This window comes from Microtus ochrogaster, chromosome 5 (genome assembly GCF_000317375.1).
Source record: "Microtus ochrogaster isolate Prairie Vole_2 chromosome 5, MicOch1.0, whole genome shotgun sequence".
Classification (NCBI taxonomy): Eukaryota; Metazoa; Chordata; class Mammalia; order Rodentia; family Cricetidae; genus Microtus; species Microtus ochrogaster.
The window spans coordinates 26380412-26407540 of NC_022012.1; the positions used below are offsets into that span (position 1 = coordinate 26380412).

The 27129-nt window shown below is 38.6% G+C and overlaps 1 protein-coding gene across 2 annotated transcripts in view; it reads left to right on the forward strand.

The window, feature by feature from the left end:
* Positions 1-27129, forward strand: part of Arhgap32 (Rho GTPase activating protein 32) — a 230116-nt gene that overhangs the window by 135082 nt on the left and 67905 nt on the right. For both annotated transcript variants that reach the window (XM_013346244.2, XM_013346245.2), the window contains 4 exons: positions 10351-10488; positions 14349-14441; positions 15661-15783; positions 19015-19092. In XM_013346244.2, coding sequence (XP_013201698.2) covers positions 10351-10488; positions 14349-14441; positions 15661-15783; positions 19015-19092 — 432 coding nt within the window. The remainder of the gene's footprint in view (positions 1-10350; positions 10489-14348; positions 14442-15660; positions 15784-19014; positions 19093-27129) is intronic.

Here is a 27129-nt window from a genome sequence, read left to right on the forward strand (position 1 = left end):
GCAGAGGCTGCCAAGGGCCTGCAGTAGATTCTCCGACCCTTTCAGACACATTTCCTGGTTGGTAGCAGCAATCAACAGGTCTTCTACATACTGTAACAGGCTTATGTCTGGGTTTTGGGCTCAATACTCTCCCAAGTCCTCCTGTAGGGCCTGTTTTTGAATCGTTGTGGCAGCCTGGTCCCAGTTAATTGGCCACTAATTCTGATCTTTGGGTCTTGCCATTCAAAGGCAAATAGGGCTGACTACTGGGGGACTAGCGGCAGACTGAAGAATGCATCCTTTAAGTCCAGGACCATGTACCTCTGACAGTCAGGGGTCAGCTTGCTGAGCAAGATGTCAGGGTTTGGCACTGTGGGATGGATATCTGCTTCCCTCTTGTTTACCTCTTTCAGGTTCTGCCCTGGCCGGTAATCATTGGAATGAGGCTTTTTTTACTGGCAGCATGGGAGTGTTCCAGGTCCACTGAATGGCTATCAAGACTCCAAGTTCCAGCAGTCGCCTTACATGTGGAGTGATTCTCCTCTTTGCTTTGAGGGGCATGGAATATTGGCGGACTTTTACAGGATCTGCTCCTGGCTTGATCTCCACATAGACCAGGGGCCGGTGGGATGCCAATCCCATGGCTCCTGTCTCTGCCCATGCTAAGGGAAACTTTTGAAGCCAGTTCTGCATGGAGAGATCAGGCTTCACAGGTTTCTGTTGGAGCATATATTCCTCAGTCAAGGCACTGGTGACCAAAATTTGGACCAGCGCCCCATTATGGTGGAGTAGCCTAGCCCAGTCACTAGAGAAATGTATTTGTGCTTTCATCTTTGTGAGCAAGTCTCGGCCCAGAAGGGGTAATGGGCATTCCACTATCACCAGGAAAGAATAGGTTACCCATCCCGTTCCTAAGTCCACCATTCTTTGGGTAGTCCATGAATAGGGTTTGGTTCTGGTGGCTCCCTGTACCCAGATCTTTTTATTAGATATAGGCCCCTCTGGTTTTAAGAACACTGAGTTTTCTGCTCTAGTGTCTATCAGTCAATTTTCTTCCCCGCCACCTTTAGGGTTATCCTGAGTTCTGGGAGGGGGGTCCTAACCCCAACTCCCCTAATCACTGTCCACATCTAACTGCAGGACTTTGGTCTTTTGCTGCTTCTTTGGACATTCTTTTTCTTAGTGTCCTTCCTCCTTGCTGTATACACATTGATTCCTCCCTAGTCTCAGGTTTTTCTGATCCTTGTTTCTGCCTTCTCTATTGCCAGAAGCTGCTTGTCATATTCCTTGGCGTAGGCCATCTCTCTCTCTCTTGATGGGGCCAAAATCTTGGCCAGTTCCCAGTGGTGGCATTCCTGCTGTGCCTCTTAACATGTGAGCAAGGCTCTTTTCTTGTCTTTTTTTTTTTTTTGTATTCTTTTTCCTCTGCACATTTCCTAGTACTAAAAACTCTCTTTGCCACCATCATTAAATCTCTGATATTTTTTTCTCATGGTCTATCTAGTTTTTGGAGCTTTTTCTTTATATCTGGAGCTGCTTGGTTTATAAAAGCCAAGATCAAGGTATTTCTGTCTCTTGTGTCTCTGCGTTCCAGGAAGGCTGCGGGACTCTCCTCAGGTCCCTGTCTCACATCATAAACCTTACTCATTTCTGTCAGCTGCCTGGAATCTGCCTTGAGACCCACCAATAAAGCCTGGTGATACAGACTTTGAGTCTCTCCTTACCTTCTACTGAGTTATGATCCCCATTCTGGCCAGACAGTGGGGAACCCTGCATCTATAAAGGCTGAATCTGCAGTATTCTCCCCAGTGGTCTGGGGACAACTTTGCAGGCTTCTATGATGATCCTGTTTCTTTCTTTAGTGGTGAAAAGGACCTGCAATAGTTGCTGATTATTGTCCCAAGTAGGTTGGTGGGTAAAGAGGACAGTTTCTAAGTGATTAGTGAGGTCACAGGGATTCTCAAAGAAGGGGGCATTTTGCAAACACCAGTTGTACAGAGCACTAGTGGTAAAAGGCCAGTAATGATACTGTTGGTTTCCATCCTCATTCGGCAGCCCAGTTGACCTCAGTGGTTGAATCACATGGCCCTGAGGTTGGAGAGTACTTCTCTGCTTGCTGCAGGTAGCCTCTGCTGGGCTTCTACCTGCTGCCTGATTCTCTAGAGGAGCTTCCACAGCATTGTTATTATCAGGCTCGGGGGGGGGGGGACAGGGGAGGTGTATAGGGTTGAGGAAAGATATCCTCCTCATTCGATCTCCTCTTTTAGGATTTGGGCAGAGGCAAGGCCTCTGGGTTTTTTCCCCAGAAGCCAGAACCTTAACCTGTTGAGGCAGAAAAATGTTTTAACCCATGGTGGAGGGTTTCCTATCAGTCACTGCCAGGTGACTATATAGAGAATCTGATCTGGGTGGCCAGTCCTCGGTTGGTAAATGATGTTCTCTACTGTACCTATAAGGCCGGCATTAAAGGATCCCTCTGTTGGCCATCCAACATTGAAAGAGGGCCACTCTAAGCTACAAAAGATATTAAATTTTTCTTTTCTAATTTCTATGTTGTTGTTATGTGCAGTTGCCTTGACATCACCCCAGTGTGCAGGGCAAAGCTCTAAGGGAGAAGAGTTAGCAGTCCCATGTTAGCAGTCAGCGTCAGGTCAGTTATCTAAATAAAACAGAGATACAAAGAACAACACACACACAAGGGCCCAATGAGAGGAAAATACCTTGAAAACAAAGTCAGAGGTCTATGGTCTCTATGAGTCCTGGATTCCCTTCTTCTGGAGTCCAGGGGCTCTAAAACACCAAAGACCATGTACTTCGGGGGGGGGGGGGGACTCTGTCTCCTGGCAGAGTTGCCTGTTCCCCGCGTTCCTGTCAGGACTTGAGGTGTCTCCCAGATCCTTGCAACCAGAACCTTCAAGCACATCCACCTAGGTTACCTGGGCTGTTTCAGAAAAACTGGATTTTCGGAGGATTCCATGTCTCAAAATCAGTCAGAGATGTAAAAGGCAAACTGAAAGTAAATGAAGAGAAAGACAGATAATTGACAGATACAAATGGGAACTCACTGGTCTGTCTGAAACCTTTGGTGTCAGAGGTCCAGGGGTTGCACAGGATCCAGGAATCCCAGACGAGCCCCCAAATATTATGCCTGAGTTGTGAGACCCCCAACAAGACCACCATAGAGCCAACTTACAGATGCACTCACACAAAATTTCTTTATTTTTACAAGCTCGCAAGCAGGGACTTTATCCTACACACCAACCCAGCGGATGAGGGAGGAAGGCCCATAGCTCACGGTGCAAGGGGTCTTTAAAAGGAAAACTGCAAGCAGGGAGTTACATGCCTTGGCATTACCAGATTGGTTAGGGGATTGTGCTTATATTTCAGTTGGCTCTAAGTCAAGAGGTGATTTTTGTAACTTTCCACAGAAACACCTGGTAGTTGTAAAAACTTGTTTGTTTAACTTCTGATTGGCTGTTCTCAGGTTTCTAGGCAGCCAGGCAGTTTTTGGGGCGTTTGTGGCTTTTCTCGGAATTTCCAGGTACACAGGATGGGGTGCCTGTTAGGTTAGATTTTCACAAAATGGGTCCTGAGTTTAAAATGACTTTAGTCTTGTCTCTTCAATGTAAGTCTGCCGAGAATTAACCATAGGAAAAGTACTTCCAGATATTTTGATCCTAGAGGTCATTGATCCTCCCAGTCCTCATTTCCTCTTATTAACATCATCTAAAGTTCTCTTAATTAATTTGTGTCTCAGATATTTCCATTCTGCTCTCTTCATTCTGTCCTATCCTTTGTGAGCAAGCACATCAGCTACTCCAGAAGAAAAATATTGTTTTCTTTGTGTCTTATTTATTGCTGTAGGTGGAATATCTTCTGAAAATGATGTTCCTTTTTTTCTGTGTATATTTCTTCCGTTTTTAAAGAAAAAAATGTTTATTTAAAAATTTGTGGAATGAGTAAGAATCCTGGGAAATTTAGAAATATACAGAAAATATGAAGAAAACTTTCTTGTCTTCTGTGTTGAAAATTGAGTAAGTTTTAAAATTCAGTAAGCACAGACATCAATTATAGACAGTTCCATTCATGGGGTGAAGCATTTATGAGCATCATGTCAATGGTATTTAGTGTTAAAAGCATTTTTTCACTGTTACATTCTTTTTTAAAAATATGTATTTATTATGTATACAATATTTTGTCTACATGTATGCCTGCAGGCCAGACCTCATTACAGATGGTTGTAAGCCACCATGTGGTTGCTGGGAATTGAACTCAGGACATTTGGAAAATCAGGCAATGCTCTTAACCGCTGAACCATCTCTCCATCCCTACTGTTACATTCTTTAGCAAATCAGAACTAGTTTTTTTAAAAAAATAAATATATTTATTTATTTAATTTATATCCTGACTGCACTTCCCCCTCCACTGCAGTCTCCCTTCCCACTCTGTTCCCACTCCCCAGCCCGCTCCCCCTGGGTTTCTGTTCAGGAAAGGGCAGGTCTCCCATGAGTGTCAGCAAAACATGTCATATCAAGTTGCAGGAAGACTAAGCACCTCCACAAGTGTTAAGACTGGGCAAGGCAACTCACTAAGAGAAGTAGGGTCCCAAAAGCCAGTAAAAGAGTCAGAGACAGCCCCTGCTCCCACTGTTAGGAGGTCTACACAACTGTTAAATATATGCAGAGTGCCTAGGTCAGTCCCTTGCAGGCTCCCTGGTTGTAGATTCAGTCTCTTTGAGCCCATATGAGCCCAGCTTAGTTGATTCTGTGAGTTTTCTTGTGGTGTCCTAGACTCCTCTGGCTCCTATAGTCCTTTCTTCGCCTTTCTACAGGATTCCCTGAACTCTGCCTATTATGTGGCTGTGACTCTCTGAATCTGTTTCTATTAGTTGCTGGATGAAGCCTCTCTGATGACAACTGGGCTAGGCACCAATCTGGTCACAGGAGATGGCCAGTTCAGGTTACATACCCGTTATTGCCAGGAGTCTTAGTTGGGATCATCCTTGTAAATTCCTGGAAGATTCCTTGTGCCAGGTTTTTATCTGATCCTGAAATATGCCCCCGACCCTTTCCAGTAATCTCAGTACTATCCCCCTCCACCCACAACCTGGCTGCCCATGTTCCCATCCCCACCCACCCGTCCTTGGTTTACTCGGAAAATCTCTTCTATTTCACTTTCCAGGGAGATCCAGAAGTTCCCCCATGAATCCTCCATGTTACCTAGTCCCTCTGGGTCTATGGATTATAGCATAGTTAGCCTTTCTTTTACAGCTAATATCCACTTGTGAGTGAGTACATACCATGTTTATCTTTCCCAGTCTGAGTTACCTCACTCATCTAGTTCCATCCATTTCCCTTCAAATTTCCTGGGGCCCTTGTTTTTAACAACTTGTTAAAACCTTGTTTTTAACACTGCTCCATTGTGTAATGTACCACATTTTCTTTACCCTTTCCTCAGTTGAGGGACTTCGAGGTTATTTCCAAGTTCTGACTATTAAAAATAAAACTGCTTTGAATATAGTTGAGCAAATGTCCTTGTGGTATAATTGACCACCCTTTGGGTATCTGCCTAAGAGTGGTATCGCTGGGTTTTGTGGTAGATTGATTCCTACTTTTTGGAGAAGCCACCACACTGATTTCCAAAGTGGCCGTATCTCTCATTCTGTGTAAAACTCAAGTCCAAGTGGATCAAAGACCTCAACATAAATCCAGTTACACTGAACCTGATAGAAGAGAAAGTGGAAAATTATCTCGAATTCCTTGGTACGGGAGAAAACTTCATGAAAAGAAAACCAGTAGCACAGGCACCAAAAATTGAAAATAAATGGAACCTCATGAAATTGAAAAGTTTCTGTAAGACTGAGGACATCGTCAAGGACAAAACAGCAGCCTACAGAATTGGGAAAATGCTTCACCAACTTCCTATCTGACAGAGGACTAATTTCCAAAATGTATAAAGAATTCAAGAAAATAGATATCAACAAACCAAATAATCCAATTTGAAAAATGGGGTACAGATCTAAACAGAATTCTCAACAGAAGAATCTCAAATGGCCATCAGGGAAATGCAAATCAAAAAGATCCCGAGATTCCATCTTACACCTGTCAAAGTGGCTAAGATCAAAAACACAAGTGACTGTTAATGCTACAGAGAATTCAGAGTAAGGGAAACTCTCCTCCATTGCTGGTGGGAGTGCAAACTTGTATAGACACTTTGGAAGTCAGTGTGATGGTTTCTCAGTTTCAGTTTAAAGTGACAAATTTAAACATATTTATTCTAACGTGTCAGTTGAAAATTCCTTTTTGATTTCTTTCAAAATATAGTTTTCTTGGTAGAAGAGTATTATTATTTAATAAGTACTATTTTATCCTATTGTTTTAGAGTAGATGATACTAATAACCCTTTTCTAATTTTTTTTAATGTGTATGTGTGTGTGCTGACATGATTTATGTGTAAACATGCACACACATTCACACAAAGGTCAGAGTATATGGTATCTCCTGAAACCTGAGTTACAGGCAGTTCACAGCTGTGATGTAGATGATGGGAACCAAATCCCAGTCATGTGGAGGAGCAGTAAGCACTCTAACTGCTGAGCCATCTCTCCAGCCCCAAAGACAACAATACTTATTGAAAGATCCTAACTATTCTTTCTCTATAACTACAATTCATCTAGATTCATTAGTTTATCTTTTCAGAAGATAAAATAGAAACATTGCAATAATTTCAGGGTTCCTTTTTGTCATGGTAGTGGAGCAGACAGCTGGTTTCAAGGGAAGGCTTCCTGTCTCAAAATATCTCCTGCATTCTAGTGTTCCCATGCTTGACATTCCACGGCAGAAAAGTGTTCCTTGTATTACCTATCTCCTCTCATTAGCAAACGCTGTTACTACCACAGTGGATAGACTGTTAACATTTGGAGAGCATCTGTGTGTAAGCAAAGCTATAGGCAGTTTAAACTTTGTGCAGTTATGGAAGATGGCGATGTTCTTACCCATTTCACAGAGGAGTAAACTGTTGCTCACAGGTACTGAGCAGTTGTGTCAGATTCTGTATTGAGCATCGTCCAGCCTAAGATTTGGGTTGTGTTTCTTTCTTTCTTTTTTTTTAACTGAACTTTATAATATAAATTATAAAGCAACTGTCATTTTTCAGATTAACTTTTCTCAAACAAAAGAATTACAAAAACATGGGCAATGATTGTTCTCAGGAAGGATAGAAAATACTTCCTTTTTTTCAGACTTGCTAGACTTACTAATTTTTGATATTACTGAATGATAATAATTATGTGTTAGTGATAATTAAAATAAAAATTGGTAGAAAATTAAAATTATAAGTACAATGAAGGATTTTGCATTGTTCCTTTATAACATTATTAAAATAAAGTATTCTAGCTATCATTTTATTTATACTTCTCAGAATGTTTTATTTATACTTCTCAGATTAAGAATATTGAAAAACAAAGTCTTAGTTTGAATTTCTTGTTTCATGACTGCTCATCATATAGGTCCTTTAGTTGAAAAATTTTGTCCAGTAAATTTGAACACATTAGGAGATTTTCATATTGCTCTGATTTCATAAATGAAACTGCAGGAGAGCCATCTTTTGTTTACACAGGAAATTTTTAAGAGACAGTCAAACATATGTCCAACAGTCGTGCACTTAAGAGCTGATGAATCTATAGAGAGTTATCATTGTCACTTGAAGCCCACAGTCTACACTGGCCCATACTCTTTGGGCACAACATAGCATGGACTTGGCTGAAAATTTAATGACATCCATCATTCTAGTATTGTAAAAAAAAAAAAAATACTAATACCGTCCCAAAATCATGTGTATTACCTTCCTTCCACAAACCCTTCACAAACATTACTTTTGCATTGTTTCCATAGTTTACTATCCCTGGAATGAGAATGTCAGAATTGGTTCTTTTTTACATGTTTTCACTTGCTAATAAGCCTTTAAAATTTCTCCATGTTAAAGGAGATATGTGTCTTTATATTTGACACATTAACAATTTGCATTTATTCTAGAAAATGCAAATGTAAGTATTTTGGTAACTAAAAACTGGTGTATATCTTATGGAAATATTTTTTCACACAGTAGATGGCTTAGTGTTTAAAATTATGTTATGATTTGGGCCTGGAGAGGGTTAACAGCATGGGTTGCTTTTCAGAGCACCCGGGTTGAGTTTCCAGTACTCACTACCTACTGACTCATCTGTAACTTCAATTACAGATGAATTTGATGCTCCCTTCTGGTTTCCATAGTACCTACCAGACACTCAGGTGGCGCACTTGACATTTATGCAGGCAAAATACCCATACACAAAAACAATTTTTTTAATGTAAAGAAGTTATGATTCATTGAATCCCATAAAGATAATTGGAAGGAATTTGCATATATTGATTAAATATTGTCATTTCATGTGTGTCTGGGGAGCTTCCTCTATATATTTTGTGGCTGAGTGTTCATTTCTGCTTAGCTCTAAATATTGTTCCTTCAGGTGCCTGCACCACTTTCTGTGCGTTCACAGCTAAAGGCCCTTTTGGATGCTTGCAGGTTTGGATATCTATAAGTAAAGTTGCTGTGAACATCCCCTTGATGGAATTTATATGACACTAGTTTTCAGTTTATATGAGTGTGAACTCAAGGTATGAAACTGGGTTGCATGGTAAGAGTATATGTAGATTTTTGAGAAAATGCCAAATTTCTTCCAAATTGACTGATCCATTTTGTATTCTTCACAGTGGTAAATGAGCATCCCTGCTGCTCTGTGCTTTGCCTGTGTTCAGTATTGCTAGAACTTTGGATTGGGACCATCCCTATAAAGGCCTTTTTTGAATTTTCAGTCCTATAATAATATAGGATATTAGGCAATTTCTCACATGCTTATTTATTATTTCTTATATTAATCTTTTTGGTGAGGTATTTGTTAATTCCTTTTAAAATTAGTCTATTCCTTTTCTGTTTTTAGGAATTCTGTGTGTTTTTCGAGTAACAAGCTTTTTTGTAGTTTTGCAAGTAAGCTAATGTTTGTCTCACAGGCTGGTTTAGGAAGTGTCCTCTCTTTTGTTTTCTGAAATAGATTCTAGAAATGTGGTATAATTTCTGCCTTAGGCATTTGGTAAAATTTATTGGTGAACTCATTAGTGTTAGTTGCTGTTTTTGAAATATATTAAAATAGCTTAAATATATTCACTTAACTCAAATTGTGTATTTCTTGGTGTGTGGGTTTGACCAGCTCCTTTTGTTGTCTGTCTAACCCGAGTGGGGCAATACCTCTTTGTAGATTTAAATTTCATTTCACTCACAATTAATGATACTGATATTTTTTCATGTATCCATAAAACTTGTTTTGAGAATTTTTTTTTTTTTTTTTTTTAGTTTTTTCGAGACCGGGTTTCTCTGTGGTTTTGGAGCCTGTCCGGGAACTAGCTCTTGTAGACCAGGCTGGTCTCGAACTCAGAGATCCGCCTGCCTCTGCCTCCCGAGTGCTGGGATTAAAGGCGTGTGCCACCACCGCCTGGCTTGAGAATTTTTTATTTAAGTCTACTGCCCATTTGAAATCTTATTATTATTATCCTGAAATTAAGTTGAATTCTTTGTATCTTCTGTATTTAATGCCTCGTCAGAAGTGTTTAGTAGTTTTGATTTTAGATTTTTTTTCTAGGCTAGTGTTGATGATAACATAGCAGGATTTCTAGTTTTCTAGTCTTTTTTTCTTTAATATCCAACATAATGGTGACATACTTTCTGATTGGATGCTTCTAATTACTAGTCATTAATGAGAACCACTATGCTAGTGAGAAATATGAGAAAGGAGAGGGAAGGAGGTACTGCAGGGGAGATGTGGTCAGTTTACCCTTCCACACTGGGGATGGGCATAACCAGCCCACATATACACATGGACACTGACCCTCCCAAATGCTGCTTTCTGTTTTTCTTTCTCTTATTCTTCAAGGAGCTCCTGCTTCCTTTACCATACTAACTAAACAATAAATTATTTTTTTATTTTTCTTTGATTTTAGGAAATAACTTATTGCTTAGTTAAACAGTTGTTTTTTCTGTAGATGGAGAGTCACGTGCTATCTTACCCCAGCAGTTATTTTAGTGAGTAGCAGTAGACTTTGGAGAGTAGTAGGGAGAGGACAATGGAGGGTTCATCTTACTTGAATAAGTATTGACCTTTCATAATGTGATTCACTGGAGTGTTTGAAGCAAAACTTCTTGTCATCATTAAGTTAATAGAAGCTTCTTATTTGGAAACACAAAATTTCATGGATAAGATACCATTAGAGAATAAAGGCCTGATCTTAAGCATTTTGAAGAAAAAAATGAACTTATTGGAATTTTGTTCTTTACTCATAGGGCAAAAGTTGGATTGTTAAAAGAAGTTATGAAGATTTCCGGGTACTTGATAAACATCTTCATCTCTGCATCTATGATCGCCGATTCTCCCAACTCTCAGAGCTTCCCCGGTCTGACATCCTGAAGGACAGTCCTGAGGTAATCATTTAGAAACCCACAGAAATAATAACACATGGGAGTCAGTCAACATTTTTGTCACTATGGAATACAAAAGTGCCTAGGATTCCTAGGATTGCTTATTTCAGAAGAGCGACTTACTAGGATATTCAGAAATAAGCAAGCATCAGTGGATATTTTATGAGGGTGGGAAAACCTTGTAATGATGGTAATGTTAATAGTAGTCAATATGTTTAGCAGATCATTCTTCTAAGGAACATGAAAATATGAAAGCCAAAGATATGAAAAGAGTTAAATTGCTAATGAAATCCATAATGAAGCAATGCTGTTGGGTCTGTTTTGATGGCAGGCTGTGTCTATACATTCATTTTCACTTTTGCAAAATTCCTAAAAATGCAAAAATTTAACCGTATGTATAAAGAAGAAATTCTTTATCATGCCAATAATAAAAAAGTATAATTGGAATAAAAATTGTAATATTTGAAAATAAATGATATACATTTTGTGGGAAAACAAAATACAGCCCAGCCCTTGTATAGGATGATTGTAGAACAGGATGAGTAGGAGTCTTACAAACACCGAGTAAATAGTAGCTGAGGACATTGCAGAAGGCATTTGGAAGTAAGATTATCATTTCTGGGGGAGAATATGTCCATGAAATGAGAGCATATTTTTGTAAAGTAGAATAATCAAATCTTGAAAATGAAATATCATGTACATCAATAATAGCAGATCTAGATAACTGGACAACATACATAAAGAGACAGCTACAGAGAATTAGTGAGCTGTATACCACATTATAAGCAGATAGCTACTGAAAAGACCAGGGTTTAAAACATTGCGTGAAGACATTTGGACTTGTGGAGAATAGGTACAGAGTAGTGCTTACTCCTTAGAGTTATAGAAGAGAGCAGATGTAAGGGAATAAATAAATATTAATCTGAAAAACTTTGTAGAGCTAAAGAAAACAATGTTTTCAATTTCAGGGAGGCTCCTTAAAATTCTACCAGACAACTGTCTTAGTTATTGTTATGTTGCTGTCACAAAACACTCTAGCAGAAGTAACTTAAGGGAGAAAGAATTTATTTTGGCTTCCCCTTTCAAAGAGATAGTTTGTCATGTCGCAGAAGCCAGGCAGCTGGCAGGGACATCATGATGGCAGGAGTATGAGGCTGACTGGTCACATTCCATGCAGAGGGAGACAGGAAGCAGATATGGGTTATAACTCTTTAAGGCTTTATAGACAGAGGTTGCTTGTTTGTTTCCTGGCTACCCAGACCCGAAATAATCACACAAAACGGTATTATTACAGCACTGCTTTGCCTGTTAGCTCATGCTTTTTGTTGGCTTGTTTTTATATCTTAAATTAACCCATTTCTATTCATCTTTGTATTGCCATGTGGTTGTGGCCGTCCGGCATCCAGCACAGTTTCCTGTGGCGGCTACATGGCTTCTCCCTGACTTTGCCTACTCTCTCACTATATCTCTTCCAGACTGACTATAGTCCGAAGCAGATCCTTTTATTAATCAATGATTGTAAAATATATCCACAGCATGCAGAGGGAAATCCCACATTAAGGCTGTTCCAGTGACCTGTTTCATCCAATGGGCTTTACCTACTGAAGGTTCTACTACCTTCTAGACAGCACCACCATCTGGGAAGCCAGTTCTGAAACACATTAGAATATGGGAGACAGTTTACATTCAAGCAGCAACATTCTGCCCTTTGCCCGTTTCGTGGCCACCTCTCAGTGTAGGATGCATTTGGTCCAACTTCAGAAGTCCCCATGGTCTTTGACAATACCAACACTTCTAACACCCAGTTTTATTTTTTTCTGAGACTCAAGGCATTCTCTTAAGTGTGACACCCTGCAAAATCAAAAATCAAATTGATATAATTCTAACATATAATGTCATTGAGTAAACATTCCCATTCCAATGGGGATGAACAAGGCAGAGCAAAGAAAGATTTGACCAAAGTGAGACTAAAATCCATTAGGGAAAATACCAAATAGCTCAATATCTGTCATTTGGTATTGATAATGGGGTCACCTTAGTTACAAAGGAATTTGGCAGCCACACCCGTCTAGCTGTGCTGCCTACAGCAGGCATATCCTTTCTCTAGGACTGACACTTCTTCCTGCGTGCAGCTTTCTTCAGTGGGCAGCCCGTGGCCCTGGCCTCTCAGCAGGTTTCACTTTCACAGCTTCACACAGTAGGCCTCTTCTTCCTTGCAGGGAATCTGACCCTGCCACTTGTTTAGCTTCATGGCTCTCAGGAGCTGTGGCCAGACTGTGAATTCCTCAGTCTTGCATCTTCCATGCTTGCAAAACTAGCACCACATAGATGACCCTTGACAAGTTCTGCTGCCTCCTAAGGTGGGATTTGGCCCTCCTGGTTGTAGTTTTGTTTTTGACAGCGTTATCTAAATTTTTAAAGTTTGAGAATTTCATGCATGGATACAGTGGAATAAATACATCCCTTTATTTCCCCATCTACCTTCCTTGTACCCTCTAAAACATGCCTCTCCATGCTTTCTTTTGATAACCTCTAAGTAGTTAGTGGTGTACATGGTGTGTGGCCATCCATTGAAGCTTTGGAAACTTACCAGTGACCATACTCTCTAAGCAGAATAATTCCCTCCCCTTCCCCTCAATTTGTCAACTGCCAGTAGCTCATCAGTAAGAGTGGGGCCTGAACATTGTCTTCCCCATCTTTGCTGGGATTTTAGATAGTTTGATCTTGCATAGGTCTATGTAAGTAAGCACAGTGCAATAGCCATTTCATATCTGGAAGACAGTGTTTCCATAGCACTACTCCTATCCTGTAGTACTTAAACTGTTTCCTCTTCCAAGCTGTTCTGTGAGACTTCAAGGACGTCCTAGGGTAGGGCTACTAGATAAAGATGTTTCCCTTAGTGCTGAGCGACCTATTCTTTCTTCTTATCACTTTGACCACTGTCTACCTTAACTGCTGCCCAGGGCAGGGGGTTGGGTGTGGATTCTCTAGCCCATGTTAAGAGCACTGCCCCCATCTATAGGTATTCCTACAAATATTTAGAAGGCAGTTTGACAGACATCATGACTATTTGGCAAAATAACAATAACATGCAGTATCTTAGGGTCTGTGATTTTCTAGACCTTCTGTAGGCTTTTGACACAGGTTATTGTACCACACATGAAATTCCCTTCTGTGAAGAAGACATCAGATCCAATCAGAAAGTGTTTAGCTATCCTGTAATGGATAGATGTACAGATGTAGGTTCTGTGTCATCCTTCTGCCTCAGATTATCATGTTCCAGAGCACTGAGCTGTACCGTGGTGTAGGATCACATGATATGGCTGCCTGTATACAGCTATATGCATGGGAGATTTCAGCCATGGAAAGCATAAAGGAATATAGGGAAAGATAGGCAGAAAAGCCACAGACGTGTACCTTCTAATAAATACCCTGTGTATTTTCAATACAAAAATAGAAAAAAAAAGGTCATAAAATCAGAACCTCTAAAGTATGGCCCTTGATGATAAGGTGTAAAAAACTAAATACCCTACAATAGAAAGTGGCTGAATTATTCTTTAAAAAATACCATTGTTTCAGTGATAGTCTTCTGTAACTTCAGTGAAGAATTCTCTATAGCTATTATTTTTTTTAAGTGTTTGAGATAGGGGGTCTCTCTGCAGCCCCAGCTGGCCTCACAGAGATCACCTGCCCCAGGTTCCTGGGTGCTGGGATTAAAGGTGTGTGCCACCATGCCCACCCAATGTTATTATTAAATGCCCAAAGATCTGTAGGGGTTTTTTTTTTTCCTCCTAAAAATAACCTTTTTATAAAAAGTAGAGAGTTGCTCTTTCCTATGAGTTACAGTGACTCTTTCTTTTCAGTCAGTTACTCAGATGCTTATGGCTTACCTGTCACGCCTCTCAACTATTGCTGGCAACAAGATCAACTGTGGGCCTGCCCTTACCTGGATGGAGGTATCTGTCTAATCATCTTGGTGAAAGCTTATTCTAAAATGATTTACTTAAGGACTTTATTGAAATCTGATAGTTGATGAGTTTCACAAATAAAGAAATAAAGTATGTTCTCATCCTCTAGGAGAATTGATACCTGATATTTTTAATTTTAATTTTAACGTATCTGCATGTCTGCATGTGTGCTGTGTGTGCCTGCTACCCCAAATAGCCAGAGGAGGGCTTCAGATGCCTTCAAACTGAAGTTTCAAATGATATGAACCATCATATGTGTGCTGGGAGATAATTTAAGAGCAGTCAGTGCTCTTAAATGCTGAGCCATCTCCCCAATATAGTAGCTGATATTCTGATATTAAATCTTTCTTTTTAATTAGAAAATCATTTTAATATATTTTATAAACCTATTTATAAAATATTTAATACAGATTTTAGATAAAATTAATAACTTATAAATCTGTAAAAGAACTATCTTGTTATACAGTGTTACGTTAATGGATGTTTTGTAAGCTGTTTTTCATTTCTTTAACAATTGAAAATATTTTTGTTATTTATTGACAATTAATCTTTTAGAGGTCCCAATTTAAGAGTGTCTTAAGATATTAACTGTTAATTTGTATATGTATAATTATATATTCTTTCCTCCCAGTAAAAATTGAGATGCTATAAGAAAAGAGGGATATGGAACCCTGAGCCAAGCCTGCTTGCACTAAAACTATGACTTTACCTTTGTTGGTTGAATGATATTAGAAAAATAATTTAATTTTTCTTAAATTAAATGGCTTTCTCCAGTTTTTCATCTTCCCCTTTAAGTGAAGATAATGACAGTATATTTTGAGAATTAAATAAAATTCCATACATTATATGCACAGCACACTTACTGCTATTTGTATATTAGCTACCTAGTAAGTGATAGGATTTTAAAGATTTTTTTTGTTATATTTGTGGGGTGGAGCATACCCGTGGCACAGAACATGTGTGGAAATCAAAAGCCAACTTGGAGAAGTTGATTCTCCCCTCTCAACATGTGGGTTCAAAGGGCTCAAACCTAACCTGCTTAGACTTGTTGGCACGTGTGTTGACCTGCTGAGCTGTCTTGCTGGCCCTCATAAATGAGAGATTTAAAAAGAAAAAAAAAGACTTTTGGGGCTTATTGTCTCTCTAAATTATGGGTGGACAAGTCCCATGACTTTAGACATTTCATAGTACTTGATTTTCATTGTAGATTGACAATAAGGGGAACCATCTCCTGGTTCATGAGGAGTCATCCATCAACACTCCTGCTGTCGGTGCTGCCCATGTCATCAAGCGATATACTGCTCGGGCCCCTGATGAACTGACCTTAGAGGTAAATGATTAGAAAGTGTTAATTGTCCTCTGGTCCTTGCTACCTTTATTTTCTGTCTCTAGCTGTTTTAAGAATTCACTTAATTAAAAAAAAAAATGAAAACATGACATTTTTCTATAGTTTTTTATCTTTTGGCCTGGAAAGCTTTCTAATTTTATTTAAATGACTATTTTCATCCTTCAGCTTTTACTGTCAGTGTCTCCCATATCTACCAGGAAGTTATCCTTGGTCTTACTCCATGGGAGCTGCATACTCCAAAGCAGAGTTGGATGCCTTTCAGAATGACTCTTACCACTCTGACATGCAGTCGTGGTTGCCTTGTTCATCTCAGCAAACATAAGATCTAGTACTTACTGGGGTGCTGAGTTATCAAAGGAGAGGCTAAGAGTAAAATGAGTATTTCTTGCTGTCATGTGCAAAAGGAAGGGATTTAAGTTTTTGTCTACAAAATATGTGTTGGCTGATAAGAGGCAAAATAAATGCTGTTTTTCATTTATCAGTGAGCCATATAACATCCTTTTATTGCTGCTCCATTCACAATAACAAGGTTATGTTGCCAGCCTAGTTGTCCATCAGCAGTTGAATGGAGAAAGAAAATGTATATGTGCACAATTAAGTTTTACTCAGCTATGAAAGGAGAACAATATTATGTCATTTTCAGGTTAACCAAGGGAACTGGAAACCATAATTTTAAATAAAATAAGCCAGACTTAGAATGACAAATATCACGTTGTCTTTCATATGTGGAATCCAGAATTAAATATGTCTGCCTGTTATCTATCAAACATGAAAGTGGAGGGGGTTTATTTGCAAGAAGGAAACCAGGGAGGATATTGTAAGAGAGGACAATAGAGGATGATGGGACCAGAGGGCATGGTGTACTTGTATAAAAAAAAAAATTAGGCCCATTATTTGCACATTGGACATGTGCTAATAAAAACTGAAAAAGGAAGTAGAATGTCTAAATCCAGTTGTCTATCATAAGAATGAAATGTTTGATCATGCTGAGGTCTGAAACATGAAGATTGATTATTTGTGATCCAGGAAATCAGAGTAAACATAAAAGGCAGATTCCTTAGCACAAACTGTAGTAGTAACTAACAGTCTTGCAGATGTAGCCCTGTCATCATAGCTATTAGCATTTTTCTTTTTAAATTTTTATTCTTACTTTGGAATTAATCTATACTGAAAAATTATATTTTGTCATAAAATAATTCTCTGTTAATAAATTTTAATGCTGAGAATGGTGGCACATGCCTTTGGTCCTGGCACTCATGAGGCAGACAGGCAGGTCTCTGAGTTTGAGGCCAGCTTGTCTATGTAATGAATTCTAGGACACCCAGGGCTATTTGTGAGACCGTCTTTTGATAAATAAATAGAAATTAATTTGAATGTTTAATTATAAAATATATATCATACAAATTAATTTCTAAACTTTAAAAACATAGGGAAGTTAACAAGTTTCACCATTTCAATACTTAATATATATTTTCATTTAAAGTTTAATATTTTTTAAAGATTTTAATTTATTTTAAAGATTCTCTGAGAATTTCACATAAGTATGTAGAGAATTATGATCATATGCATCCTGATTTCTTCCCTTCACCACCTCCTCAGTTCTAACACTTTGCCCCTTCTAGTCTCAAGTTATCTTCTTTCTCAGTAACATATTAACTCCAATTAGTGCTGCCCATATGTGCATTTTTTTAAATTCATATTTTTATTAAAAATTTCTGCCTCCTCCCACCTCCCTTTCCCCTCCCCCTCCCCCCACTCCCCACCCTTCCTCCCCTCCCCCTCCTCTCCAGTCCAAAGAGCAGTCAGGGTTCCCTGCCCTGTGAGAAGTCCAAGGTCCTCCCCCCTCCATCCAGGTCTAGGAAGGTGAGCATCCAAACAGGCTAGGCTCCCACAAAGCCAGTACATGTAGTAGGATCAAAACCCAGTGCCATTGTCCTTGGCTTCTCATCAGCCCTCATTGCCCGCCATGTTCAGTGACTCCAGTTTTATCCCATGCTTTTTCAGTCCCAGTCCAGCTGGTCTTGGTGAGCTCCCATTAGATTAGCCCCACCGTCTCAGTGGGTGGGTACATATGTGCATTTTTGATGAAAGAATATAACTTCTACTAAATATATGTTTGAAAAGTTTTGTGTTTATGATTTGTCCATTGGTATAAGCTTATACATTGCCATTTACAATGAAGAAATTTGATTCTTTAGTGGAGTATTAGTACCTTCTACTAATAGTGGAGTTAGCAGGCTTTACAGTTACTAAGAACTCATCTCAAGCTTGTTCTGTGTGATTAATTAAGATATGTCAGGTACTCAGGGTTGTGCTAGTATGAACATGGTAATCAGTATTAATAGATACTATTACTCAAAATATGTGTATTTAGTGCTGTCCTTTAGATATAACTTTGATCACTGATAATAACAGCAGGAACAAATTTCTAAAGCTCCTTAACTTATGTCTCAAAAAACTGAAAGCCAATTGAATCAGAAATTAATTGATATACATAACCCTGGCCTTGCTACGTAGGACTAGAGTATTTGTGGTTTTCCTCCATGGTCATCTGGCTGGCTGTTTTCACCAGCATACAAAAGACATCAGACAAAGTTTATATTGAATGCTTGTTGTTTGCACCATAGTATAACAAAACCATCATAAGTTGACAACTCTTTTCTAACAGAAGTGATAGTGATGGTGATGGAGTAATGCCTCACTTTAAAAATGTATTATACTTACTGGGGCTGGAAAGGTGACATGCCAGGTAAAAACACTCATTGCTATTGCAAGGACCCAGGATTGGTTCATAGAACACACATGATGATTCACAACCATCCATAATTCTAGTTCCAAAAGCTCTGGTGCTTTCTTTTGATCTCTGCAGGTACCACACACACACACAGGGTTCACAAATACGCATACAAGCAAAACACTATGCAGAAAATAAATAAATCTTTAAAAATGTATTATGCCGAAATCTAGTTTTTGAAAGCACTGCACTTCTGTTAGTTGAATCAGTTTTGTGCTATTTAACTTTCAGTAGAATACCCTTTAATAAAGGGTAAGACTGTTAAAATTATTTTTTAAAAGTCAGCATGTTTTCCCAGAATTTATTAAAGCATAAAATAGTACTTTGCTCTTTTATGTAATTCATATGTTAATTAAAGATATGCCAATTGGTTTGAAATTTATCAAAAAAAGTTTTACTTAAAATTTTGATTCCTGCAGGTGGGAGATATCGTTTCTGTTATTGACATGCCTCCCAAAGTATTAAGTACATGGTGGAGAGGCAAGCATGGATTTCAGGTAAGCAACACAAACACTAAATGTGGGGAAACTCAAAGAACATTTTCTGTATGTTCCATTAGTGTAGCTCTTTACAAGATGTGCCAGGAGATGGCATTAGAAATGTTCAAAGATGTGTGTGATAATGGTGTTAGCCCTGATTCCTGAGTCTGGTTGTACTGTGCTGACTTTCTTCCCCTCCCCTCCTCTCCCCTCTTCTCCCCTGCCCTTCCATTCCATTCCTGAACTGGCTAGAGCCAGAGTGCAGGCAGTCTCAGGCTGAGGACCACTTTCCAGGTGATAAGAGCTATTAATATGCCCTGCTTCTAATTGGTTTCAAATAACAATTCGCATATGTTTTCTGTTAGAATTTTCTGAGTTTCATCAGTTTTTTTTTCCTATAAAAAGGAGTCAGTGTGTTGATGACAGAACAGTAGAACTGGAAGATTTACCTTTTCCACATACCTTACAATTTGATATTTGACAGTGGCCATCTTTTAGCAGTCTATAACTTTAACCACTTGACCACTTTATCACAATGGCATCTTTTAAATGACCTTGCACACACACACACACACACACACACACACACACACACACACACACACACACGTAATCTTATCTGTTAAAACTACACAGAGTACCCTCTGAAAATGTCTTAAAATTATATTCTTAATCATTACCCAAGTTTTTGGAGAGAGGGATAAGATTCTTGCTGGTAGTTGTGGCTTCCCTATAAAACTGTTGCAAACACATATAAATTATAATATAAAGTTAGATATTTAACTCTTATGTAGTTATTTTGAGCTTTACCTATTTTAAGAATTCTGATTTTTAGCTTTTTATTAAATGTGCATATTTAGAAAATATTAGTGTAGTTAAAACCATGCAGTGTGGTAGTTAATTATAAGCTCTGGTGCCAGTCTGCTTGGCTTTTGTCCAGTGCTGTCCTGACCGTATTTTTCTGATGCTGTATCTTCTCAAATGGAGATCACAGGACTTTACTTGACCTCACAGTTTGTCCTAGAGGTCAGTTGGCTGAAGACAGAAATGTTAAGTGCTTGTATCTGGCCTAATGTATATACGATTTTGTTCAATAAATACTCATACTAATCTTAAAACTTAAATGTTTTTATTTGAAATTTTTATTTTCGAGACAAGGTTTCTCCGTAGCTTTTGGCCTCAAGAAAGCAACTACGTGTAGATGACATTGGAATCTCCTCTAAAAACAGCAGTTGATGAGATACCTATATACCAAGAGCAGATCTTCAAATGTCACTGTCAAAAGTTTTTAAAAATGAGCCCAGTATTTTTAGTACAGGCTCCACTCAGCTCATTATTCCTTGCACCTACACCAGTCATTTGAAAGAGTGCATATGGCCAATTGCATGGAGAAGTGTGAGTGGGAAAACGTGTTGGACATCTTTGGGGGAAATGTTATATAGCATTTCTAAGGCAGTGTTTTGCTTTGTTTTTTTAATTTAAAAAGACTTTCAGGTAATTACTTCCTCCCACTGTTAGAGAAGGTAGGGTTTTTTTAAAATAGATATTTTTGAATTCTGAGTTGTGGGGACCTCAGCAGAGCTAGCAAATACTCCGAGTTACTAGTGGGCTTTATTTTGTATAGTTAAATGTATTATAGCAAAACTTACCTGAATGTTTTAATCTTTAAAAAGCCTTTAACAGTTGAAGGGTATTATGGAATGATTCTTTATAAGAGAATCTTTATGTGATCCTCTTTAGAAAGACAATAATTAGAGTGCCAGTATTAAAGTTTTAAATTTATGTAATGTAAATTATGTTGAAGGTCATTGTATTTCAAACATTATGGTATAGATAGGTGATAAAATTTCAGGAATTGAACAGTGGGATGTGTTTATTTTCATAAGGTCTAGAAGTTGTAAGTCCATGAATTAAGAGTTGTCAGAGTTGGTTTCCTCTGAGGGTCCTTTGTATATCTCATATTCACATTTGCTAGAGAATAGGGTCTTCTCTAAGTTCCCAGGCCAAAGTTAGCAAGTGCTTGATAAGAGATTGAGGTCCTTGTGAAGAATTCCCTGGAATGACTGCTGGGTAGGAATCCTGCCTTACTCCTGAGGTCAGGCGTGTCTGAGAAGGTCCCATGTCAGGCTCACAGGGTAGCATCAGGTCCTACTTGTTGTGTGAGAAGACCTTGTGGCATTAGGCACTATGCTTCAAGGCACAGAGGGCAAACAGGCTTAGTCCCCTCTTCACTGTTTCTCAGCTAGAGTCTCTGGAGGTCTTGTAGGGATCCCTGGAGCAGTGAAGTCTTCAGTTTATGTGGGATGTCCTTCTGTATATGTGTTGCTTTTATTGGTTAATGAATAAAGCTGTTTCGGCCAATGGCTTAGCAGAGTAAAACCAGGCAGGAAATCTGAACAGAGATATATAGAGATAGTAGGTGGAGTCAGAGAGACGCTGTGTAGTTGCTGAAGGAGAAGGAAACGCCGGAACCACATAGATGAATAGAAATGGGTTAATTAAAGATATAAGAGCTAGCTAGGAATACACCTAATCTATTGGCCAAACAGTGTTGTAATTAATACAGTTTCTGTGTGATTATTCAGATCTAGGTGTCTGGGAAACAAAGTGCAGTCTCTGTCTACATTTAGTGGTACTCAGGTGACTTGTGGAAGTCTTTGTCAGAGGGACTGGGCAGAATGGCCATACATGAACACTATATCACACCATAGTGGAGGAGCCGCATGCCATGACAGCCTGCTGGATAGAGGTGTGCCGGAAGTGAAGGGCTTGACTTGACTTAGGGTGCCTGTGACTCAGGTCTTTATAAGAGTCTCGGTGACTTGGGAGAGGGGAAGAGAGGAATGAGAACATGGGCTGCTGCTTCCCATTCTGAAAAGTCTGCTGGGTTGCTATCCTGAGTTGACCTCCTTGAAACATCCACGCTTACAGCTCTACTTGGCTGATGAGCTTTCTGTTTTTGTTACAGGCCCACTTGTGACAGGACTGATCACCACACAGAGATCTTTCCTGGTGGCTACTGTGAACTACCTGTATAATTGCTGTGTGATGTAATTGTTTTTTTTTTATCATTTATAAAAACAACTAGACCTGATTTTTAGTAAAGTTTTGGACTTCAGGCTAAAGTGAACAAGTAGTTCACAGAGTTGCACACAATTATTTACCTCATAATTTTTCCATTCCATACATCGTGGTTTACAGTCCTTTTCCATGCTTGACTGTGTGACTGACACAGACCTTTGCCATCCCTGAGATGTTGGCAGAGTTCATCTACAGCACACAATAAGTGTTCTTTCTAGAAAGTGTTCTGAGGTGATGTACAGGCTGGACACAGATCAGAAAAGTGCAGTCTCCACTCCTATTCCACAACTACTAAGACCAGTTTTTGACTTGGTTTAAAATTAATGAACCAATATTGATAGAGTATTGTGTACAGTCTGTGGGTTTTGACAGAACATATATTGGATATGCCATAGTTTATGTTTCCATTCACCCATGAAGGATACCTTACTGCTCTTGTGTCTGGCAAGTATGGGTAACTCTGCTATTATATCCACTTGTAGGTTTTATGTAGATTTTAAGCTTTTAAGTCCTTTGGATAAATGCCATGGTGTGTAGTTATGGAATCACATAGTAAGAATATATTCAGCATTTAAAGAAAAGACCAAAGTGTCTTCCAGAGTGGCTATACCACTTCCCATTCCTGTCAGCTCTATGGGGTCTTGCTGCTGAGCTTTCTTGTTCCTGTGTGACAGCAGTCAGGTTTTGAGGGCTTATCCATCATACGAGGTGTTTAATGATATTGTGTGACTGTCGTAAGATGTTTCTGCTCATCTTAGCCTCTGGTGCTTCAGCTTTAGTGTGTATAAGAACCACAAGGGAAATATCATAAAACACTGAACTCAAGGACTAAAGCCCCCAAATTCTGCTTCAGTAGTTGTGGGATAGGATGCCAGATCACTTCTGGTGTGTTTTGTCTCTGCTGGAAGTTGGTTAAGACCAGCAATTTGCTACATTATGTTTAACACATTGTTCTAGCCCAGACTATAATTTAGCTGTGAGAACAGAAGAGTAAGTTCATCCATGTGTTTAAATTATACCAGGACTCTCTTTTCTTTAAACTTCTTGGAGTAGGAAGTGTGAGATTATATTAATGACAATGGTTTGAAATTCTAAAATGTGTAGTCTTGTCTGCTAAGACATACATTGAATATTTTAACTTTGTTTTTTAAGGTTTCAGCATATTACATATTTCAGGTGGGAAAGAAGCGTCACTGTTTTAAAATAGCTGGCATCACTCTCAGATTCACGCTCATAGGCATAGGCCATTCTTGGTGTGTGGAGTAAGGTCCTTAGGTCAAAGTCATTATACAAACATAGTGGTAGCAGCTTTGATCATTATTAGTTTAAGTGCAATGTTCTCATAGGGTTTCTGCTTTTGTCTTGGGATGGGCTCCACTTACATCATAATTGCCCAGGAAACTGGGTTTTGGGCTGGGCAGTGGTGGCACACACCTTTAATCCCAGCACTCAGGAGGCAGAGGCAGGCGGATCTCCGCAAGTTCAAGGCCAGCCTGGTCTACAAGAGCTAGTTCCAGGAAAGACACCAAAAGCTACAGAGAAACTCTGTCTTGAAAATCAAAAACAACAACAACAACAACAAAACTGGGTTTTGGTATCAGGATCTGAGGACATGGAGTAGGAGGTTAAGTTTTATAGCAAATTCCACAGATGATTTTCATATGGAGTCCACTGATCCAACCTTCTGTTGTTAACCCTTTGCAGAGTTAGAGGGAGTCAATAAAATTCAAAAGTTGTTCTGTCTTCTTAACTCACGGGGATTCTTCCTTACATACATTGGCAAAGTGGTTAATATAGAAGATAATCCCATTTGGAGGTGACAACGATTTGTATGCTTCTCCACAGGATGGTCAAGGATCACATGTTTTGTTTTTTTAATTATTCCAGAACAGTGTGTGAGTGTTTCTGTGCACAAAAATTAAAACAATTCTTCAATACCAATACTTTCTTTACCTAAGAGTTTAATGTTTTTCTGTCTGATTGTCATAACAAATGTAGGTACTTGGAAAGCTTGCCCTTCTAAAAAATAGATGCACCTTTTTATAACCCAAAAAAGAGCAAAATGTTTCTTTTATAGATAAATATTGAGAAATCATATGAATATACAAAGAATGTCATCTAGAAGCTCACATATTTTCAAGAGCAGAGGGAATACATAATATAATAGAAGTCTTTTTGTAAGTGCATATGTAAGCTATTCTAAGCGCATTTTCATTAACCGTTAACTCTCACAGCTTTAGGTGAGAGTCCTTTTATCATATTTACATACAGAAAAAAACCTAAAACAGCCTGATCAGTGTAGAACCCACATAATAACAGGCATTCTGGGTAAAGAACAGATCACAGTAGCAATTTGTGAACAGTAGTGACCGCTACTTGTCTGCTTGTAAGAATCTTAGATTTCTGTAGTAGATGACAGTGGGCCATATGGTTCAAAAGTGTCATTTAAGGGATAGAAGTCTGGAGGCACAACTGAGGAGATAGCTCATTGATCAAAGTGCTTCATGTCCAAGCAAGAGTACCAGAGTTCGTATTCCCATAACACTGCTGGGTAGGTGTGCTGGCTAAATTTTAATTCTAGTCTTGGAACATAGACATGGGTTCTCCAGGGCAAGATGGTTAGCAAGACATACTGTGGACCCTGGTTTTGATTGAGAGACCTTGTCTCAAGAAGAATAAGGTGGAAAAGCAATTAAGATCCCCAATATTGGGGTCTGAAGAGATAGACTGATCTTCAAGAGAACCCAGGTTCAATTCCTGGTACTAATATGGCAGCTCACAACTGTCTATAATTCCAGTTCCAGGGGACACGACACCCATGGCAAAACACCAGTGCACATAAAAAAAAATCCCTATTGTCAACCCTGTCTCCAAATGCATATGTACACATGTGTTTGTGTACATGTTCATCCTTACATACGTGTGCATCCACAAACATGCAAATTAGCACACACATGCAGACACAGCACACACAACAAACCCCACACACCAAAAAATCTAGACACAGAAATATAAATTGTTTTATTTCATAAAAATGGTAAATACAAAATACAGTCATTACCAGAATACTACAAACACAGAACTGAGTTCTGACTTTGCACCAACCCTCCTTTAGATCACAGAAATGTGTAAATTTTACATATTTTTATTCAATGCTGATATTTTAAGTTTTTCAGGTTGGTGCATTGTTATCATTGATGCCCAGAAATGAATTCGCTACTGCATAGCTTTTTATTACTTTATATCATCACAATATATCCTACCAAGTGTTGTCTGACATGTCTAATTTCTAATCGTAACTAATAAGACAGTTACGAGCAGTAATTACTAAGCTCTTCAAACTGTATATTCTCCCGTTTGAACTGTCTTCTAAGACCCTTTCGTATGACTCTGAAATAAAAGCTACAAGTAACACCTCTACCTACCTATGTATACAATTTCCAAAACATCTGAAACTTTCACACACAAAAGACATAAAAAGCAAAATAATTTCTGTCTTTTAAAATACACAACATTTAGATATAGCTACTTAGGATAAGCGCATAAAAGCTTTCCTACTTTAAAGGAAGTCCACAAACTAAACAGCATTTATTAAGCATGACAAGGCCCATTTATAATAGCTTCAAAAATATGCAGCTGTAAAGCTGAAAAGAGATGTAAAAGATATGTATACTGTATACTACAGGAGCTTGCTGGTTGAAATGAAAACAACCCAAGTAAGCGTGATTGTGTGTTGGTAGGCTCTGTTCTTAAATTATTCTTTCTTCCCAAAATGATCCTAGGTAAAAATCCCCACAAACTTCTTTTGTAGAAACTGATGAGAAGATAAAACAATTCACATGGAAATGCAGAAGATTTAGGATAGAAAAACCAGGCCTGATTTGTAACCAAAAGAGAACTAGCTCAAAGTGAAGGTCTGCTGTAGAGCTTCTGGATCAAGAAGTATTAATGCAAATGAAGACTGCTTAGTGGAACAGAATAGATTCTAGAATAGACCCACACCTATATGGATAAGTGATTCCAGTAACCATCATATGCCAGTTCGGTGAAGGAATGACTTATTTTTGCCACCAAGATGAACTTTAGTTTATATGTTGCATCAAGTGTGAAAATTGACTCAAATGGATCACATATCCAAAAGTAAAGAATAAACTATAAAACTCCTCAAATGAAGATAAGAGAAAATGTCTGAGGCTTTGGATTTGGCAAAGATTTCTTAAGTGTAACATCAGATGAACAATTCATAAAATAATTTTAATTTTGTAAAATTTTAAAAAGCACCATAAAAGAATAGAAATATAAGCATAGACTGGGAGCAAGTCTTTGCAGTAATTACATCTGATAAAAAACTTGAATATAGGACATGTGAATGAATTCCAAAACTCACTAGGAAATGGAACTTGGTTTCAAAGATGGGCAAGGATTAGAACATACACATAACCAAAAGGATTTGAATGACAAGCATAGATTTTCAACACCAGTAGTCTTTCAGAAAGTGTAGGTTATAACAATGAGGCATAGCCCCATAACTTACGTGGCAAGGCTGAAGAATTAGAAGTTTTGTGCAGTGCTGGTTAGAATGTAGGGTTCTGCATTAGTTTATAGGATTTTTAGGTGAGTTATACACCTATTACATATCTTCTCTGTTGGGGGAGGCTGTTCGTTCATTCCCAGCAGCTCAGACCCGAAATAATTACTCTGAAACTATATTATTTGCCATACTGTTTGGCCAAGAGCTTAAGTGTATTGCTAGCTAGCATATCCCAAACTAACCCATCTTCATTAGTCTGTGCATCACCATGAGGTTATGGTCTACTGTCCCTAGCAGAGATGTTTGTCCCTGGTGGTGGCTACATGGCTTCTCTCTGACTCTGAATACTTTCTATATCTATCTATATCTATATCTATATCTATATCTATATCTATATCTATATCTATATCTATATCTATATCTATATCTATATCTATATCTAT